This window comes from Semicossyphus pulcher, unplaced genomic scaffold (genome assembly GCF_022749685.1).
Source record: "Semicossyphus pulcher isolate SPU_LCO1_2020_fin unplaced genomic scaffold, fSemPul1.0.p SCAF_4, whole genome shotgun sequence".
Lineage (NCBI taxonomy): Eukaryota > Metazoa > Chordata > Actinopteri > Labriformes > Labridae > Semicossyphus > Semicossyphus pulcher.
The window spans coordinates 8,830,151-8,846,334 of NW_027211715.1; the positions used below are offsets into that span (position 1 = coordinate 8,830,151).

A 16,184-nucleotide genomic window follows, 5' to 3' on the forward strand; every position below is an offset into this window, starting at 1 on the left:
TCAAGTTTTTGTAACACCCCAATATCAATAGTGGTATCAGGCTAGCGTGGCCCTAGATATGAATAGAATCATCTCCATAAAAACATCTGCTGATGAAGATCATGAGATGTGACTAAAAGCCCCCAAAAAAGTTGACTAAGTTAACTTCATGCTGAAAGTTTTGCTTTAGGTCAAATTGCTATTTCCGGGGCCAGCAGAAAAGAATTGTCTGCCTGGTTGTTCTGAACAACAAATACGACAACACTGGCTGTATTGTTTGGTGGTTGAAGGAAAGTTAAGGCATTTTGACTGAAACAAGACAAATGTCTTTTCTTAGTAGCTGCGTCTGGTCACCTGATCCGTGCATCCCATCATTTCCATATCAGTTCATGTTAAAAAGCAAAGCAGTTCCACACTGAGCCAACCTGTGAGCATGTTAATGTAGCACCCACTCTGCACATGCTCAGTTCCCTCAGTTCTGTCTCGTCCTGCCTCTCACTGCTCCAGAAGCATGTGCTCGAGGCCTTCCCCCTTCAGACATCACTGAACGTTTTTACATGGTGAAGTAAGCTCTATTGTCAGACAGTCATTAGAAAGAGACAGTTTAAAAACAGTTTGAGTCTGGTGTTGAACCGTTGATTTGTAAAGTTCTTTTTTTCTTTTCTTCTTTGTCAACAGGAGACAAATAAACACTTCATTGCCATATTCTGGAAAACAAACCTGATTTTTGTCTCATTTATTTTCTTGTGCTAAAAGTTGAATTACAATTTTAATAGTTTACAGTTTTAATAATGAGGTGTGAGGTGTGAACCTGTTACGTAGTATAGATCATATATTATCATAACATACACAAGAAAACAGCAAAACATTACATTTGTTGTGTGAGAGAAATTTGGAAGAATTAGTGAATATATTAGGAAATGGGGTGGTGAATAGTTATGCAAGTCACTGTATAAAATTACAAAAGCTCTACGATGTAAACGGACTGTACGTTTATAGCACTTTTCTAGTCTTGCGACCACTCAAGGCTGCTTTTACACTACATGTCACATTCACACACTGATGGCAGAGGCTACTATGCAAAGTGCCCTACTGTCAATCAGTTTTCACATTCACACACTGTTGGCTAAGAAAGTGGGAGCATTTTGGGGTTCAATATCTTGCCCATGGACACTTCGACATGGAGACTGAGGGAGCTGGGGATTGAACCACAGCCGCCTGCCGAGTATGGACAATTAAATTTTTTTCAAAAGGCTAAGTAATTTCCTTAAATAGCTGGTCATTGTATCAAATGTTACTAAAACGGGAAGAAATAGTGATTTTGTTTGGGAATATCTTTTCAGTGGCGGACTAATGCTTATTTGGTTCTCTGATGATCATTTGGGTGAGAACAATGTATGTGGGAGAATAAAAACTAATATTTCACCCAGAGAAAAAGTGTGACACATCGATGTGTTTTATTTAGTTTTTGGATAATAAAGGTGCTTTTTGGCATATAGGATTAACATACAGAGTATAAGGTCCAGAATGCACACACATTATTTTTTAGTGGAATGTATTGGTTGTTGGCTGGATCAGCTCTTCAGCTGCCCAAATAACCTCTGTAATGATTCACAATGGGATGCGTATCACTGGTGTACATTGGTGACCACTGCTGTGGTGGTGAAAGATGATGGACTGAGCAGCAAGGCCAAGGTATAGTGACGATGGCCCTCAGCATGGGCCTCAAACACCACCTGCACACACACAAACACACATACACAACAATGAGTCAGAGTTAAATCTGTTTTGCCTCACGGCCCCTGAAGCAACATGGCTGATATAAATTTAGGTTTACATATAGTTCAGACCTGAAAAAAAGATTTGAATGAAAGCAGTTTTATTCGAAATATTATACGTTAAAAGCTAACTAAACCGGACATAGGTAACGTGATTCAATAAGAGAAACTAATACAAAAGAGAAAAAAAGTTATTAGACAATGATAACAGATGACTTTTGGTCACTTTGTTCTGAGCAGTGTTCCTTCACTGGGGAAAACAGCAGTATAGCAAACAGCTGCTTAAACACTTGCGTAAATCCTGCTGATTTCCTGACATCTGTACTGTCTGAATGTCAGTCTTCAAGATAAGATCAAATAACAGAGGATAAGCCTCCCACAAAGATACATGTCAGGGCAAGTGTACTCCTTCAGAACTGTTGACCTATCTCACTTTCTTTCTGTTAGTCTTTCTCTTTTAGCATGTCCCTGTTGTCCTGTCTGTTTTTGTCTTTTAACCTCTTAGTTTTGGTCTAAAGCCACCAAAAAACAGCAGAAGACCATGGTGGTGGATGAAGTCACCAGGCTGGAGCAGGAACACGTCCACATAAAGGCAGTGTCGCATGGCCATCAAGAAGCCTGTATCGAATGGGATGCTACTGTGAATAAGCGCATCAGCTGGGCAGACATTTGAAGAACGCCACAAGCAAAACTCAGCTTCCTGTTAAGGGCGTCCTACGACCCCCTCCCATGCCCCCTGAATGTCACCCAGTGGTTTGGAAGTGAAATTGGCTGCCCACTGTGTGGCAACATCAAGGCAACTCTCCAGCACTCTTAGGACAGAAGGTGGTGCTGACACAGAGGACCCTTCAGGTGGCGTCATGACCAAGTTCTGGACAAGCTGGCCGAGGTCTTGGAGAGATGTCAGGTAGCAGCAAAGTGGTTAGGGTTAGCAAAGTGTACCCTATCAACATTTGTCAAGCCGGGCAATGTGCTCCAAGTCCCACAAAAGAGGAACACCATACCCAGACCTGGCAAAGAATGGCAGATGTTGGTGGACCTCAGAAAGCAGCTGGTCGACCTTTGGCCAGGTATCGTCATGTGGTCTGCTGTGGAAAAAAGGATCCTTATTGTCGAGCTTACCATCTCCTGGAAAGAGGACATAGCAGCTGCCCATGAAAGAAAACATCTTAAATACTCCGAGCTGGCAGCAGAGTGCCAAGGTTTACACCATGGATGTTGAATGCTGGGGCTTTGTCAGCAGTGCAGTTGTCCAACTTCCTCTTGGTGCTAGCATGACGGGCTCAAACCTCCATAAAGTGGTGAAGGAGTTAGGAGAAGAGGAAGAGAAAGCCAGCTACAGGCTTTGGCTCTGGATAAAGGATATCAGTTGGGGGCAACACCCCTGTTAAGGCAGCTGCAGGGGGATGGCAGGGAGACGTCCTTAATACGTCACTGTTCCCCCTTGGGAGATGTACTGGTATAAGGGGCGAAACATCAGTGAACAAAGGTTTTCTGCAGCTGACTCAATGGCACCAATGGAGTTGTGACAGGTTGAAATGCTAAAGCAGGAAACAACACCTCACCTACTACTACTATCATCTCTGTTGGTATTTCTCTCTTAGCCTGTCTTCATTAGTCGTTCTTTTTTGCCTGTCTCTACCAGCCTATCTCTGTTGTTCTTTCTCATTATGGCATGTCTCTGTTGTTGTAAAGCTGTTCCAATATCTTTGCTGGTCTACTCCTACTGTTTCATCTCTTTTGGTGTGTCTCTGTTAGCTTATCTCTGTTCTTCTTTCTCTTTTTGGCCTGTCTCTGTTGGTATACACTATTTGTTGTACTATCTCTGTTTGTCTTTCTTTGTTGGCTCATCTCTTTCAGGCTTTTTTTTCAGCCTATCTTTATTGGTCTTTCTCTGTTGGTGTGTCTCATTTTGTCTGTATCTGTTGGTCTTTCTCTTTACTTCCTGTCACTATTGTTCTATCTCTTGAGGTCTCTCACTGTTGGCCTGTTTATGTGGGTCTTCACCATCTGGCCTCCCTCTAATGCTCTATCTCTGTTTGTCTTTCCATTTTTGGCCTGTCTCTAACTGTTGACCCATCTTTAATGGTCCCTTTCTGTTAGTCCTTCTCTTTTTGGCCTGCCTCTGTTGGTCCATGTCTGTCTGTATTTTTCACTTTTTTCTGCCTCTCTTTCTCTATCATTGTTGGTATTTCTCAGTTAGCCCGCGTCTACGGGTCTTTCTCTGTCTTGCGTTTCTCTGTTGGTATGTGTTGTAATGTTGTTCCTATATTTCTTGCCAGCCTCAGTTCGGGCCATTCTACCTTTTTTATTAATACAGTATTTCTATTCCCTTAACTGTGGTGAACACTGACATTACTACAGAAGTCAGGAGCTCAAGCTGAGTCTCAGATCAAAAGTACAGTAAACATACTGTAATTGAACGGAATCTAATATATTTTAATATGGAAACAGATTCTCCATATTTTTGTGACTCGGAGATCGGATGACTAGTTTATTGCTCACCTCAGCTACTTCATGGAACGGCACGCTTCCCTCATTCTTCCAGTAATTCTTTGTATCAAACTCAACACGATACACTCCTGCGGAGAACTGCTGCTCTGTGATCAGATTGTGGATCTCTCCAGTGGCATCAGTCACTCTGGAGCAGAGAAAAGGGAAATATGTCTGATGTACACTACCAGTCAAAAGTTTGGACACATTTTCTCATACAAGTGAATGGGAAAGTGTGTCCAAACTTTTGACTGGTAGTGTATGTTTCGTACATATTAAATACATAATCAGAAGAGCCATAGTGTATAACATACTTAACCTTCTATTTTATACTATACATACCCATTAGCGATTTGGGTCCATCCTCCATCAGCAGTTTTCTGAGACACCTTGAGTGCCACTGATGCGGCTGGAGTCCCTTTCACTGCATCCAGGATTTTTACTGTCAGAGGACAATTGATGTCCGAGCCGCCATGTTTCTCCTGCAGCACAAGCCGGGACTACCAGTCAGTCTCTTTAGCTCATTGTTACACTCACATCTATCCTCTCACCTCTGTCAATCAATCTATCAAATTTTATTTGTATAGCGCCAAATCATAACCAAAGTTTTCTCAAGACACTTTACAAAAAGAGGAGGTCTTCTTTATATTATTTAGAGAGAGACCCAACATGAATCCACCATGAGCAGTACTTTAACATGTTATTAAAAGTGCATTAAATTGTCTTTCAACAAATGGCAAACAGAGAAGTTAATGGCTTACAAGAGAATTGCCCTCACACTTATTTTAAATTCCAGTAGTCATGCTGAATGCCATCTCTAGTGAGATTGGGGATGTGTTCTACCACAACAAAGCATGAACACATTTTACCAATGTACTCACTTCAACATTCCTCCTATGGTAAATCATTGATTCAATAATGGCAATTTCAATTTCAAGCCAAAGCATGCACCTTCCTAGTGTGCCTTTTAATTCAGTTTAATTTATTTAGCTTTGTGCACTAAGCTATGTTCACTCATGAGTTCAGTGGGCAAAATGTGTGCTGCGGCTAATACTACAGAGCTGTTATCTCTTGTGTTTACAGCACATTGGAAGATTAGCAGAGCAGTATGTACATTAGGAGAGTGAACATCACAGGCAGGTCACTGAACTAATTCCTCATCCATAAATCCATTTCCTCTAATGGCTTGTGCTGCATTACATAAGAGTTTAGCATTTACTCAGTTAAGTGGGTAACTGTTTGCTGGTGTTGTTAAAATTGAGTTTAAAAATGGAAGATTCTGTTGGCTGCATGCTACTCATTTTTAAGCCAAGGTAAGTTCAAGTACATCATATTATTTACCTGAACATTTAAATTTAGAAAAATTGGTAGCAGAAGACCACTGGGAAATATTAAACTAATACAATTTAAATGGTTATATTCCTTAGTTTACCATGTGCTAAGATGGTCAAACTCCGTCTTATTCAAGGATCTGGAGAGTGTGTTATGCTAACTTTATAGTAACCCTCCAACTTCAAAGAGAATCATCGTAATTTAAAATGTGTCCGAAAATATGAGACGATGATTAATGGAGCTCACCCATCATTTTACATAAATGACACTTGCATATACCGGGGGGAAATAGTTAAATGATAAATCAATTTTTCTTGAACCTCACTTTTCACCTGTAAATCCACAGACATGCGTCATCAGCTTGTTCATTTAATTCTGTTAACAAAATAAGGTTGACTTTTCAAACAAATTTCACAATCTGTAGCTACAGACAGACATACCATAAGAACAAAATGTTTTATGAACATTGTGTACATCTAAAAAAATAACTTTTGTAATCACATGAATAATGTGGGGTTTTTTGGGGGGGTTTTTAAACTCAAAATTATTCTGAGATATCCTTATACAAAGACACACAGACACTGACCGTGGGTGTTGGGGCAGTGTTGCAGAGCAGCACAGCAGAGGCTAGAAGTAGATAGTGCAGTAGTTGAGGCATGGTCTCCTGAGGGATAGACAGACTGACAGAAGTCACTGGTGTTCACACATGATCTCTACAGTCTCAGGCCTCTTATAACAGCAACTGTCCTCCCCCTCATGTCATCAGTCCCTCCCTTCCTCACCCAGTCTGCTGCCAGCTACATGAACCACGTAAATACCTGGACAATGAGTAACTCAGACTAAATCAGCTTTGGGGCAACAAAAAAGGGAAACATTTGCTATTTGGAGCATCACTTCCTTTTACTGAATAGTAAACTATTACATTTTTTGACTATGACAATGAACGTAGTGCATACTTAATAACAGTGTTCAAAGGAGTATTCAGATAAACCACTTTAGTAAAAGTCCTGCATTCTAACTCTACCTTGAGTAAAAATACAGCTGCACTTACTGTCAGCAGCAAAAATATTGGTTTCTTATAGAATTATAAGATGGTTAATACTGATGCATTAATGTGTGAACAGAGTTTAACAGTAGTAGCCTCTGGAAGTGGAGTTACCTTTGTTTCTACAACTTTATTTACCGTGGCTTCAGTGGTTCCCAACCAGAGGGGTCATGCCACTGACAGAGGTTACCACAACTATGTGAGAAGTTTAGAGGGGAAGTACCTCTTTGGTAGGCACCTAAATATTGATAAAACTGAGCACTGTTTTTATATAAGTCCACATGACAATATGATTTGTAATGATGTGTATATGTGTATTTTATATTCATAGTGCATGCAGTTTAATGTGAAATTTTAATCTTACAAGTAATAAGTAGCTGTAGCCATAAATACATGTAGTGTTGAAGACGTATAGTACTTTGAAAGCCAGTACCTTTCCTCCTCTGCTGTATACTGTTGTATAGTTTGGAATTAGGACACAGCTTTGGCTTTCAATGATATGTACTTCAATAAATCCACCAGAAGGTGGTGTAACAACCTTAGGTACTGAATGCACTGACTCCAATATTAACTACATCACATTAACTCATGAAGTCTGACCTACATCCCATGGTGCAACGAGACTTCACAGGCAAATATTTAAAGAGTATGCACCAGGTTAAAGCCTGCACTGTGGTTACTCCGCATGCAGCACTTGAATGAATCACCGTCTTACTGACGTCAATTTCTAACCAGAACCGGACAATTTTGCCTCAGAGGATGGAGATGGCCATGCGATATAATAGCATTCAACAAGCATTTAAATTTGACTGATTTCAGTGTAAGGTACACTTGGCTTTACATTGCAGCGGTTGCTGTATGCTATATGAAATATCAATTAAGATGCAAGTGTTAAAAAAATACAGATATTTGAAATACACAAAGTTCCTAATTTACACAATGTCACAAAATATAAAGAATGGTAAGGATCATAAGTTGGTCTACAGTTGCTTCTTAATTAGTCGCTTGCATACTGATATGCATGAGATATCATGCCATAGTGAATGTTTTTCTATTAAAACTACGCTGCACAGCATAGTAAAAACTCTTTGTTAAATCTTTAGGCAGAAATCTTAAGGCAGAAAATTACAATTGGTTGTATTAATTTTGTTAGAAGAATTGCAACGTCTCTTTTTAATCTTGCGGACCATCATTGTCATCATATCTCTGCTTTGTGCAGGCAATGACATGCATAACGCATAGCTATTTGTGGCTTCATGAATAAATGTAGACCATAAATGCCAGATTAAATGGCAATAACATCCAAACATTGATAGGCATGCCTCCACAGGCCACAGAGATGGGTTCCAAGAGCGTTCCATGTGAAACTGAAGCATAAAAACTTGCCGCAGTTGCTGTTGCATTGTGGACATGATAAATAAATGGAATTAACCTTGTGAAGAAAAATGTCAACACATAGGTTTCTAAGCAATTGACAGCTTGTTGAATTTGCATCACGCTGTGCAATGCTAACATTAAGAAATCTAAGCTAGTTAGCTATTTGGCTAACATGGGGGCAGCTGGGTGCATGTGAGATAACTCCTAATCATATTTCCTTATGGGAAAAAATTGACAGAATTTTACTTAACATAATGTATAGGGTAATATTAACACACCTTTTGAGTTTAAAATGTTTCCTCAAAGTTTAAATGATTGAGATTTTGCTGAGATCAAGAAATTAAATAAAGGCCCATAGTGCCACATTTAAATGCTGTAATCGTCTTACACACTCATTTAACAAACAAATTGGATGATGGCAGTTTGAAGCTAAAACGCTAAGTCATATCGCTGCTCAAACTGTAATCTGCAATTCACCTTATTCAATTGGCGGCCCATTTTCCTCTGATGTCACGCTCAAGGTGAGAAGATGCTGTTACAATGTCAAACTAATAACTAATAACTGTGTTTTCTTGATTACTGAGCTACTGAAAAGACATTGGATAATAAAAATCTTGAGGAGTAAAACAACAAATTTTATAACACTTTAGATACGGTTAAACAGCTAATGTTAGCATTCAACCAATTACTAGCAAACATTACGTTAGCTTGGAGTTGATGCCTTTACTACTGTAGCATGTAACACCACCAAACGATAATACACTGCTCAAGAAAATTAAGGGAACACTTAATCGTCACATTATAACACCAAGTCAGTTAAACTTCAGGGATATCAATCTGTCCATTTAGGAAGCACAAGTGATTGTGAATCAATTTCACCTGCTATGGTGCAAATTAAAGAGACAACAGGTGCAATGGAGAGGCAAAAGCAAGACAACCCCCAAAAAGGGAATGGTTTTGCATGTGGTGGCCACAGACAGTTGCTCTCTCCTGATACTTCCTGACTGATTCTTCTTTAGTTTTGTGTTATGCTAGTGTCCTTGTCACTACTGGTAGCATGAGGCGGTACCTGCAGCCCAATTAGGTTGCAAAGGTAGTCCAGCTCCTCCAGGATGGCACATCCATACGTGCGGTCGCAAGAAGGTTTGCTGTTTCTCCCAGCACAGTCTCAAGAGCATGGAGGAGGTACCAGGAGACTGGTTGTTACACAAGGAGAGCTGGACAGGACCGGAGAAGGGCATCAACCCAGCAGCAGGACCGATATTTGCTACTTTGTGTGAGGAGGAACAGGAGGAGCACTGCCAGAGCCCTACAAAATGACCTCCAGGAGGCTACCGGGATGACATCCTCCAGGCAATTGTTAGACCTTATGGTGGTGAAGTGGGCCCTGGGTTCTTCCTGGTGCAGGACAATGCCCGGCCTCACGTGGCCAGAGTGTGTAGGCAGTTCCTGAATGACGAAGGCATTGATGCTATTGACTGGCCCTCTCATTCCCCTGACCTAAATCCAATTGAGCACCTATGGGACATTATGTTGGTGCATCAGACGCCGCCAAGTACCGCCACAGACTGTCCAGGAGGTCACTGATGCCCTGATCAAGGTCTGGGAGGAGATTCCCCAGGACACCATCCGCCAACTCATCAGGAGCATGCCCAGACGTTGTCGGGAGTGCATACGGGCACGGGGGTGCCATACACGCTACTGAGTCACATCATGAGTTGCCATGATGACATTTACGCAAGTTGGATCAGCCTGTGATCTAAATTTTTTACTCTGATTTTGGGTGTGATTTTGAATCCAACCCTCAATGGGCTGATGATTTTGGTTTCCATTGACCGTTGTTACATCATTTTGTTCTCAACATATTATACAATGTACATCATTAAAGATTTTCAACTTGAATTATACGTTCATCAAGATCTGATGTTTGATTTAAGTGTTTAATTTTTTTGAGCAGTGATAACCATTCATTCACTTCCTAGCTAACTCTGACATTGTCTAGTAACTAGGGGCTAAATGCTAACATTAGCTGTTGTCTGAACATAGCTAAAATATGTTCTTGTTTTACCATAAAATACCGGCCAATGTTGGCTCCAGTTTTTTCCAATAGTTTTTTCAATTGCTGACCAACCAGAAATAGTGACATGAAAATGATTTGTCAGATACCCTAAATTTATAAAATTTACAACCTTTACACAGCAGTAGCAGAGGAAAATGGCTGCTGTGTGATTATTTGAAACAAATTTCTTGATAATTGAAAGTGTGTCTATCTAAAGTCTTAAGCTGCTGTTCTACAGATTTGACAGGTGTTATCCTCACACTGCAGCAGGCACCTTAGTTTAGAGTTAACTGCCCATTGATGTTTTTATAGTTGCTGTTTACATGTGGAAATTCTTGTGTTCTAACATTCTTGGTATCCATGCCAATTGGTTTTTAATGCACCTGTACTAAAGCAAATACTGGTGTTGGCGTGACGCTGCAGTGTAAGCAAACACGTATCACTGCCCGTAGGGCAAAACAGATCAGATTCCTCAGTGACATGAGAACAAGACAGCTCAGATATTCTCAACATTCAATCCAGTAAACAGGAAGTCAAAGATGCAATCATACTGCTACTCGGACTAGAACAATGATTTATTAATTATTTAAATTTTTCCAGTACCTGAATTCAAACTTTCACAAATGCATTATTTCACACTTATTTCTACATTATCAGCAAATGGGCATTAACTACGTATCTGAACTTTTGGATTGTTGTCATTATTATAAATAGAGAGTTTCTCCAATAGTCTTTGCTGATGATTTTTGCTATTGTTCAGCATTTAGGTTACAGGTTGTGGCTGTCTGTTTGCTGTTGTGTTTCTTCTAAACTTTTCGTCAAGACAAGATATAATCAGCACTGTCAGTGTTTAAGCTCTGAATGTCATCTCTTTGTGACTGCTGCAATACCCGATTAACAAGCTTACATACAGAACCAGTTCGAAGTGTAGAAGAGTTAGCATCCAATCACTTTTGTCTACATTCTTAAAGATACAGTAAGTAAACACTAACTTGAACAATTAAAAAATAGTATGCACACAACAACTTGTAGTTGTAGTCCACATAGACAGCATTTCAACTGCAGTGCTCCTGTGAAGTGACTGCTGGGCAGGCTTGCTCTTTACGTTCAGTTTCCGTTTGATAATGGACATAAAAAAATCTAATGTGTCATTTCATTCCAATGCAAATTGTATTTATTTTTAGTCAGGACATAAATCTGAAATTTTTAGAGGTGCTATATGTAACTTTCAGAAAATCCTCATTGTGTCTAGTGACACGGCCGGCCGTTGAGGGAACTGCAGTCAACCTTCCTGTACACACTCGCGCAGACAATCGCACGCATGAACAAGCACCCGGGGTTTTTGCCGAAGACACATGAAACTGAGCATCTCGGAACTTAACTTTGAACTGATGAGACGTGGTTATTGACTGGCATCATGCTGTCCAAAATCAACACTGTTTGTCATAGTACTTAAGTTAATATCATGTTAGCTGGCAAAGTTATTTGTCAAGCTAGACTGACAACACTGAAATACACACTCGGATAGTATTTTAGTTGTCATAACGTAAGCGAGCATGCTAACATAGCATAACACCAGCGCTAACATAACTACACTGCATGATCCATGCAGTGTAGTTATGTTAGCGCTAGTTGGCTTACTTTAGCATTGTGCTTCGTAACCAAACGGCAAATTACTCAATTACCAGCCAGATCAGCCCCGGGAGCCTTAGTTGATCCACTCGACAGTGTTTTGCTACGTTGCCTAACTGGCACATGACAAGCTAACGTTTGCTTGTTTGCTTTGTTGCCAGCTTACAGCTGGCTGGCAAAACATAGCCTATAGGCAGATAATGCATCAATATTGGCTAATAGGAAACAGTCGGTAGTTATACACATTTGCTTCATTCTGCTACAAAATTTACAGTTGGCCAAAATCAACACCATTTGTCATGTTAGATGGCAACGTTTTTTGTCAAACTAGATAACTGACTTACACACTCAGATAGTATTTTGGTAGTCATAATGTTAGTGAGCATGCTAAGGTTAACCAATAGCTCCAACATATATACACTGCATGACTCCGGCATTGTGCTTTGTAACCAAACGGCAAATTACGCCGGCGAACCAGCAAATCATCACAAGCATTAGCTAACATTAGCCAGGCAGGGCAGGGTGACTGAGAGAGCTGGGATGATGAGCATGACTCTGGCATTGTGCTTCGTAACCAAGCGGCAAATGCCAGCGAATCAGCAAATCATCACAAGCATCAGCTAACATTAGCCAGGCAGGGCAGGGCGGCTTGAAAGAGCTGGGATGAAGCATTTGTGTTGTGAGAGAACAAATGCTGCACCCAGTGAGAGAAAAAACGCTGTGGGTTTTGTTTCTATGACAACAAGTTGTGGGTCTGTTTTGATCCCCAAAATCAGTCGAAGGTCTCCATGGTTCGCATGCCCTGCCGATTCCTGTTTGGCCAGATGGGCTTCACTAGATAAAACTTTTTTTGTTTTTTGTTCTTGTGTGTACTTTGCGTTGGTGTTGTTGTGGGTGCCAGTCGTTTGTTGGCATTAACCGCCTCCATTCACAGCTTGCGTTGTCTCGTGTTGCACACTGTTGACTGTAATGGAGGAGAATGAGCTTTCGGCAGAGGTACTCGCGAGCGCGCTCATAGGTCACATCCTCTTGTTTTGCGGAAAAACTGTCCCAAGTGCTTTACTTAAAAAAAGTTAGGGGCAATGGAGGAAGTTGGGGAAGGTCTCAATTTATCAGTTCCTCTACTATCCCTTCACACATTGGCAATAAAAAAAGATATTTAATTGATGAATACATGTATGTCTTACATATAGCCCCTTTAACATGCACACCAAAAGGAAAAGTGCACATGCACTGCTTAGTCATGTAGTGTTGACCTGGCCTAAGGTCACGTAGATATGCAGCAAACTCAGTCAGAATCAAACTGTTCCATGGATGTTATTAATCACTAGGACACTTCAAATTTAAATCAAATCAAATTTTATTTGTATAGCGCCAAATTGTAACCAGAGTTATCTCGAGACACTTTACAAAAAGAGCAGGTCTAGACCGACTCTTTGTTATGTTATTTAAAGAGAGGTCCAACATGAATCACCATGAGTATAGCACTTAGCAATATTCGACACATTGGCAAGGAAAAACTTCCTTTCAACAGGCAGAAACCTTGAGCAGAACCAGACTCATGTTGAACAGCCATCTGCCTCGACTGGATGGGCCGAAAATGGGATAGAAGGAGATGCAGGATAGAGACAGGCAAAGAAAGAAACAACTAGCGCGAGAAGCAGAGTAATGATAAAGGCTGAGGTAATCGTAATTGTACAGTTGAAGTCAACAGGTCTACTATTAGCATTAGCAGCAACAATAATGATACTATGGGGAAGGCTGATGTTAGTAGTTGTTGCAGTTGAGCAGGTCCACAGCAGCGGGTGGTCTGCAGCAACGATCTCCAGGAACCTACAGGACAAGGGAGCACGAGAACTCCCGGGAAGATATATGGTTAGTAATGTTAATGGGACCAGAAGATACAGAGTTAATGAGCTGCATTAATATGACAGAGAGAGAGAGAGAGAGAGCGAGAGAGAGAGAGAGTGGGAAGGAGACAGAGAGAGAGAGAGTGGGAGAGAGACAGAGAGAAACAGAGAGAGAGAGAGAGGAGCTTGGTGTGTCAGATCCCCCCGGCAGTCTAAACCTATAGCAGCATAACTATGGGCTAGTCCAAGCCTGAGCCAGCCCTAACTATAAGCTTTATCAAGGAAAGTTTTAAGTCTACTCTTAAAAGAAGAGAGGTTGTCTGCCTCCCGGACCTTGACTGGTAGGTTGTTCCAGAGGAGGGGGGCCTGGTAATTGAAGGCTCTACCTCCAACACTACTCTTAGAGACTTTAGGTACCACAAGCAGGCCTGCATCCTGGGAGTGCAATGTTCTAGAGGGGTAATATGGCGCTATGAGCTCTTGAAGATATGATGGTGCCTGACCATTAAGAGCTTTGTAAGTAAGAAGAAGGATTTTAAATTCTATTCTAGATTTTACAGGAAGCCAGTGCAGAGAGGCTAATACAGGAGAGATGTGATCTCTCTTCCTAGTTCTTGTCAGCACACGTGCTGCAGCATTTTGTACAAGCTGAAGAGTTTTTATTGACTTATTAGGGCAGCCTGGTAGTAACGAGTTACGATAATCCAACCTGGAAGTAAGGAATGTATGGACTAGTTTTTCTGCATTGTTTTGAGACAAGATGTGTCATATTTTTGCTTTGTTGCGAAGATGAAAGAAGGCTGTCCTTGATTTTTATTTTATGTGGGAGATGAAGGACATATCCTGATCAAATAGAACTCCCAGATTCCTAACAGTAGTGCCGAATGCCAGGCTGATGCCATCTAGGGCAGTTATATCATTAGAGAAAGAATCTCCAAGGTGTTTTGGGCCGAGCACAATAACTTCAGTTTTGTCTGAATTAAGTAGCAGAAAGTTTCTAGTCATCCAGATCTTTATGTCCTTAAGGCATTCTTCTAGTTTAGATAGCTGATTGGTTTCATCTGGCTTCATTGATAAGTATAATTGAGTATCATCTGCATAAGAATGAAAATTAATGGAGTGTTTCCTCATGATATTACCAAGAGGAAGCATATAAAAGGTAAATGCACTTGCATATGCTTTTTGAAGTGTTGTCAGTGCTTTCAGACTTTGTCAGGATGGTAGTCACTGGTGAGGAAACTGTGAAGTTATCTCTTTTGAGGTCTAGCAACCAGTGGGGAGTTTACAAATTGTTTGTATTTTATTTGACTTATCATACAAAAAAGTTATAGGATATCTATACAAATCTAAATCCTTTTAATAAACCAAATTAGAATTACAGCGTAGAAAGAAAGAATTCAAAACTAAGAAAACAAACTATAACTTTATTGACATGTAAAAAACAAAGATCAAACTAACTGTACACAACACATGTTATACTGTATTTCATTTCAACTTCTACTATTTAGCATTCCCAAATTATGTATAATTCAGAATAGTTCCTCAACTTTATCCTTCAACCAGTTAAACATGTTCTCTCCTGCACTAAGTTATATTTATGTTTCAGTTGAAAGCAAGTAAGAAGAGATATGCATTAGACACTAACTTATATATAGTTATGGTAAAATGAACCGCACATTATGGAATATATTGAAGGAAAAATGTGAAAGTAATTTCAAACAAAAAAATGGACCCATCACCATTTAAAACATTGTATTGTCACTCACTTGCTATTTATACATGGATGTAACTAACTTTGTAAAAGGAAATCAAAAATTGATCTACAAACCTCTTTACATACCCATCTAACAAAACCAATGAACAGGCGAAACAGTACCCCTGCACCTAGTGTAACAAACACATTTTTTTTTGGTTTTCATAACTCAACTATTCCCTGACCCAGTCCCAGGTAGTGTACAAGTACCTCAGCCATTTTAACACAGAGTACAACTATTAGCTAATAGTGCTGGACCACACCACTAACCACACCTGTACTGCAAGCTGACCTAACTTTGTATGCTTAGTCAGTGGTTGAGTCTTGGTGATTGGTGCTGCAGCAATCAGATTTGTGCCAGCAGCATAGGTGGGCAGGACAGCCTGCTTGGAGAGACTACTTTTCTCATACGTAGGTACACACAAGCACACAATACTCAAAAAGCTCTAAGCACACAGGATGAGAGTCGGCTGCTGCCTTAACATGGCCTTTCTTGGTCTGGTATGACAAGTAGCTTGTGGTTGCTATTGTTAGCAAAATGAACAGAAATATAACTGTCATCACAGATTCAATTCCCTTAATTTAGGTCTCTTGTGTACTTGTGCTACTGTAGCTGTACAGTTTATTGTGTTTCAGCATTAACCTTTGTCTACCGAGTAAAGCCAAAAGTTTCATAATCTCATGTTTTTGTAAAAATATACCCACCATCACTGACAAACCCAAGTCAAATTACATCCTGCTGTTGGAAATGTGGCTCTTTAGAAAGTGCTTTCCAAACAGCAGTGAGAACATTTTGAATGCTGAACACATCTTTCTTCGGAATTTCACCACTCTTGTCCTTCTGGTATGCTAGTGACAAGGTAGCAAAAAACCTGCTGGGTCTGTC

General features: G+C 40.3%; 1 protein-coding gene across 1 annotated transcript; it reads right to left on the minus strand.

The window, feature by feature from the left end:
- Positions 1–1,607: 1,607 nt before the first annotated feature.
- ttr (transthyretin (prealbumin, amyloidosis type I)) lies at positions 1,608–6,261 on the minus strand. Its single transcript, XM_069680492.1, has 4 exons — positions 6,169–6,261; positions 4,593–4,732; positions 4,263–4,398; positions 1,608–1,715 (listed from the first exon to the last, which is right to left on the minus strand). Exons 1-4 carry the CDS (start codon positions 6,238–6,240, stop codon positions 1,608–1,610), a joined length of 456 nt encoding a protein of 151 aa, XP_069536593.1. The 5' UTR covers positions 6,241–6,261.
- Between the last annotated feature and the right edge of the window lie 9,923 nt (positions 6,262–16,184).

What these genes read in the sequence shown, in the direction of transcription:
- ttr (XM_069680492.1), bottom strand. Translation starts at nt 6,240, where the DNA reads ATGCCTCAACTACTGCACTATCTACTTCTAGCCTCTGCTGTGCTGCTC. An exon ending in ACACTGCCCCAACACCCACG is followed by an intron (nt 4,733 to 6,168) that starts GTCAGTGTCTGT and finishes CTTGTGCTGCAG; the next exon opens with GAGAAACATGGCGGCTCGGA. An exon ending in CGTTCCATGAAGTAGCTGAG is followed by an intron (nt 1,716 to 4,262) that starts GTGAGCAATAAA and finishes GTGTGTGTGCAG; the next exon opens with GTGGTGTTTGAGGCCCATGC.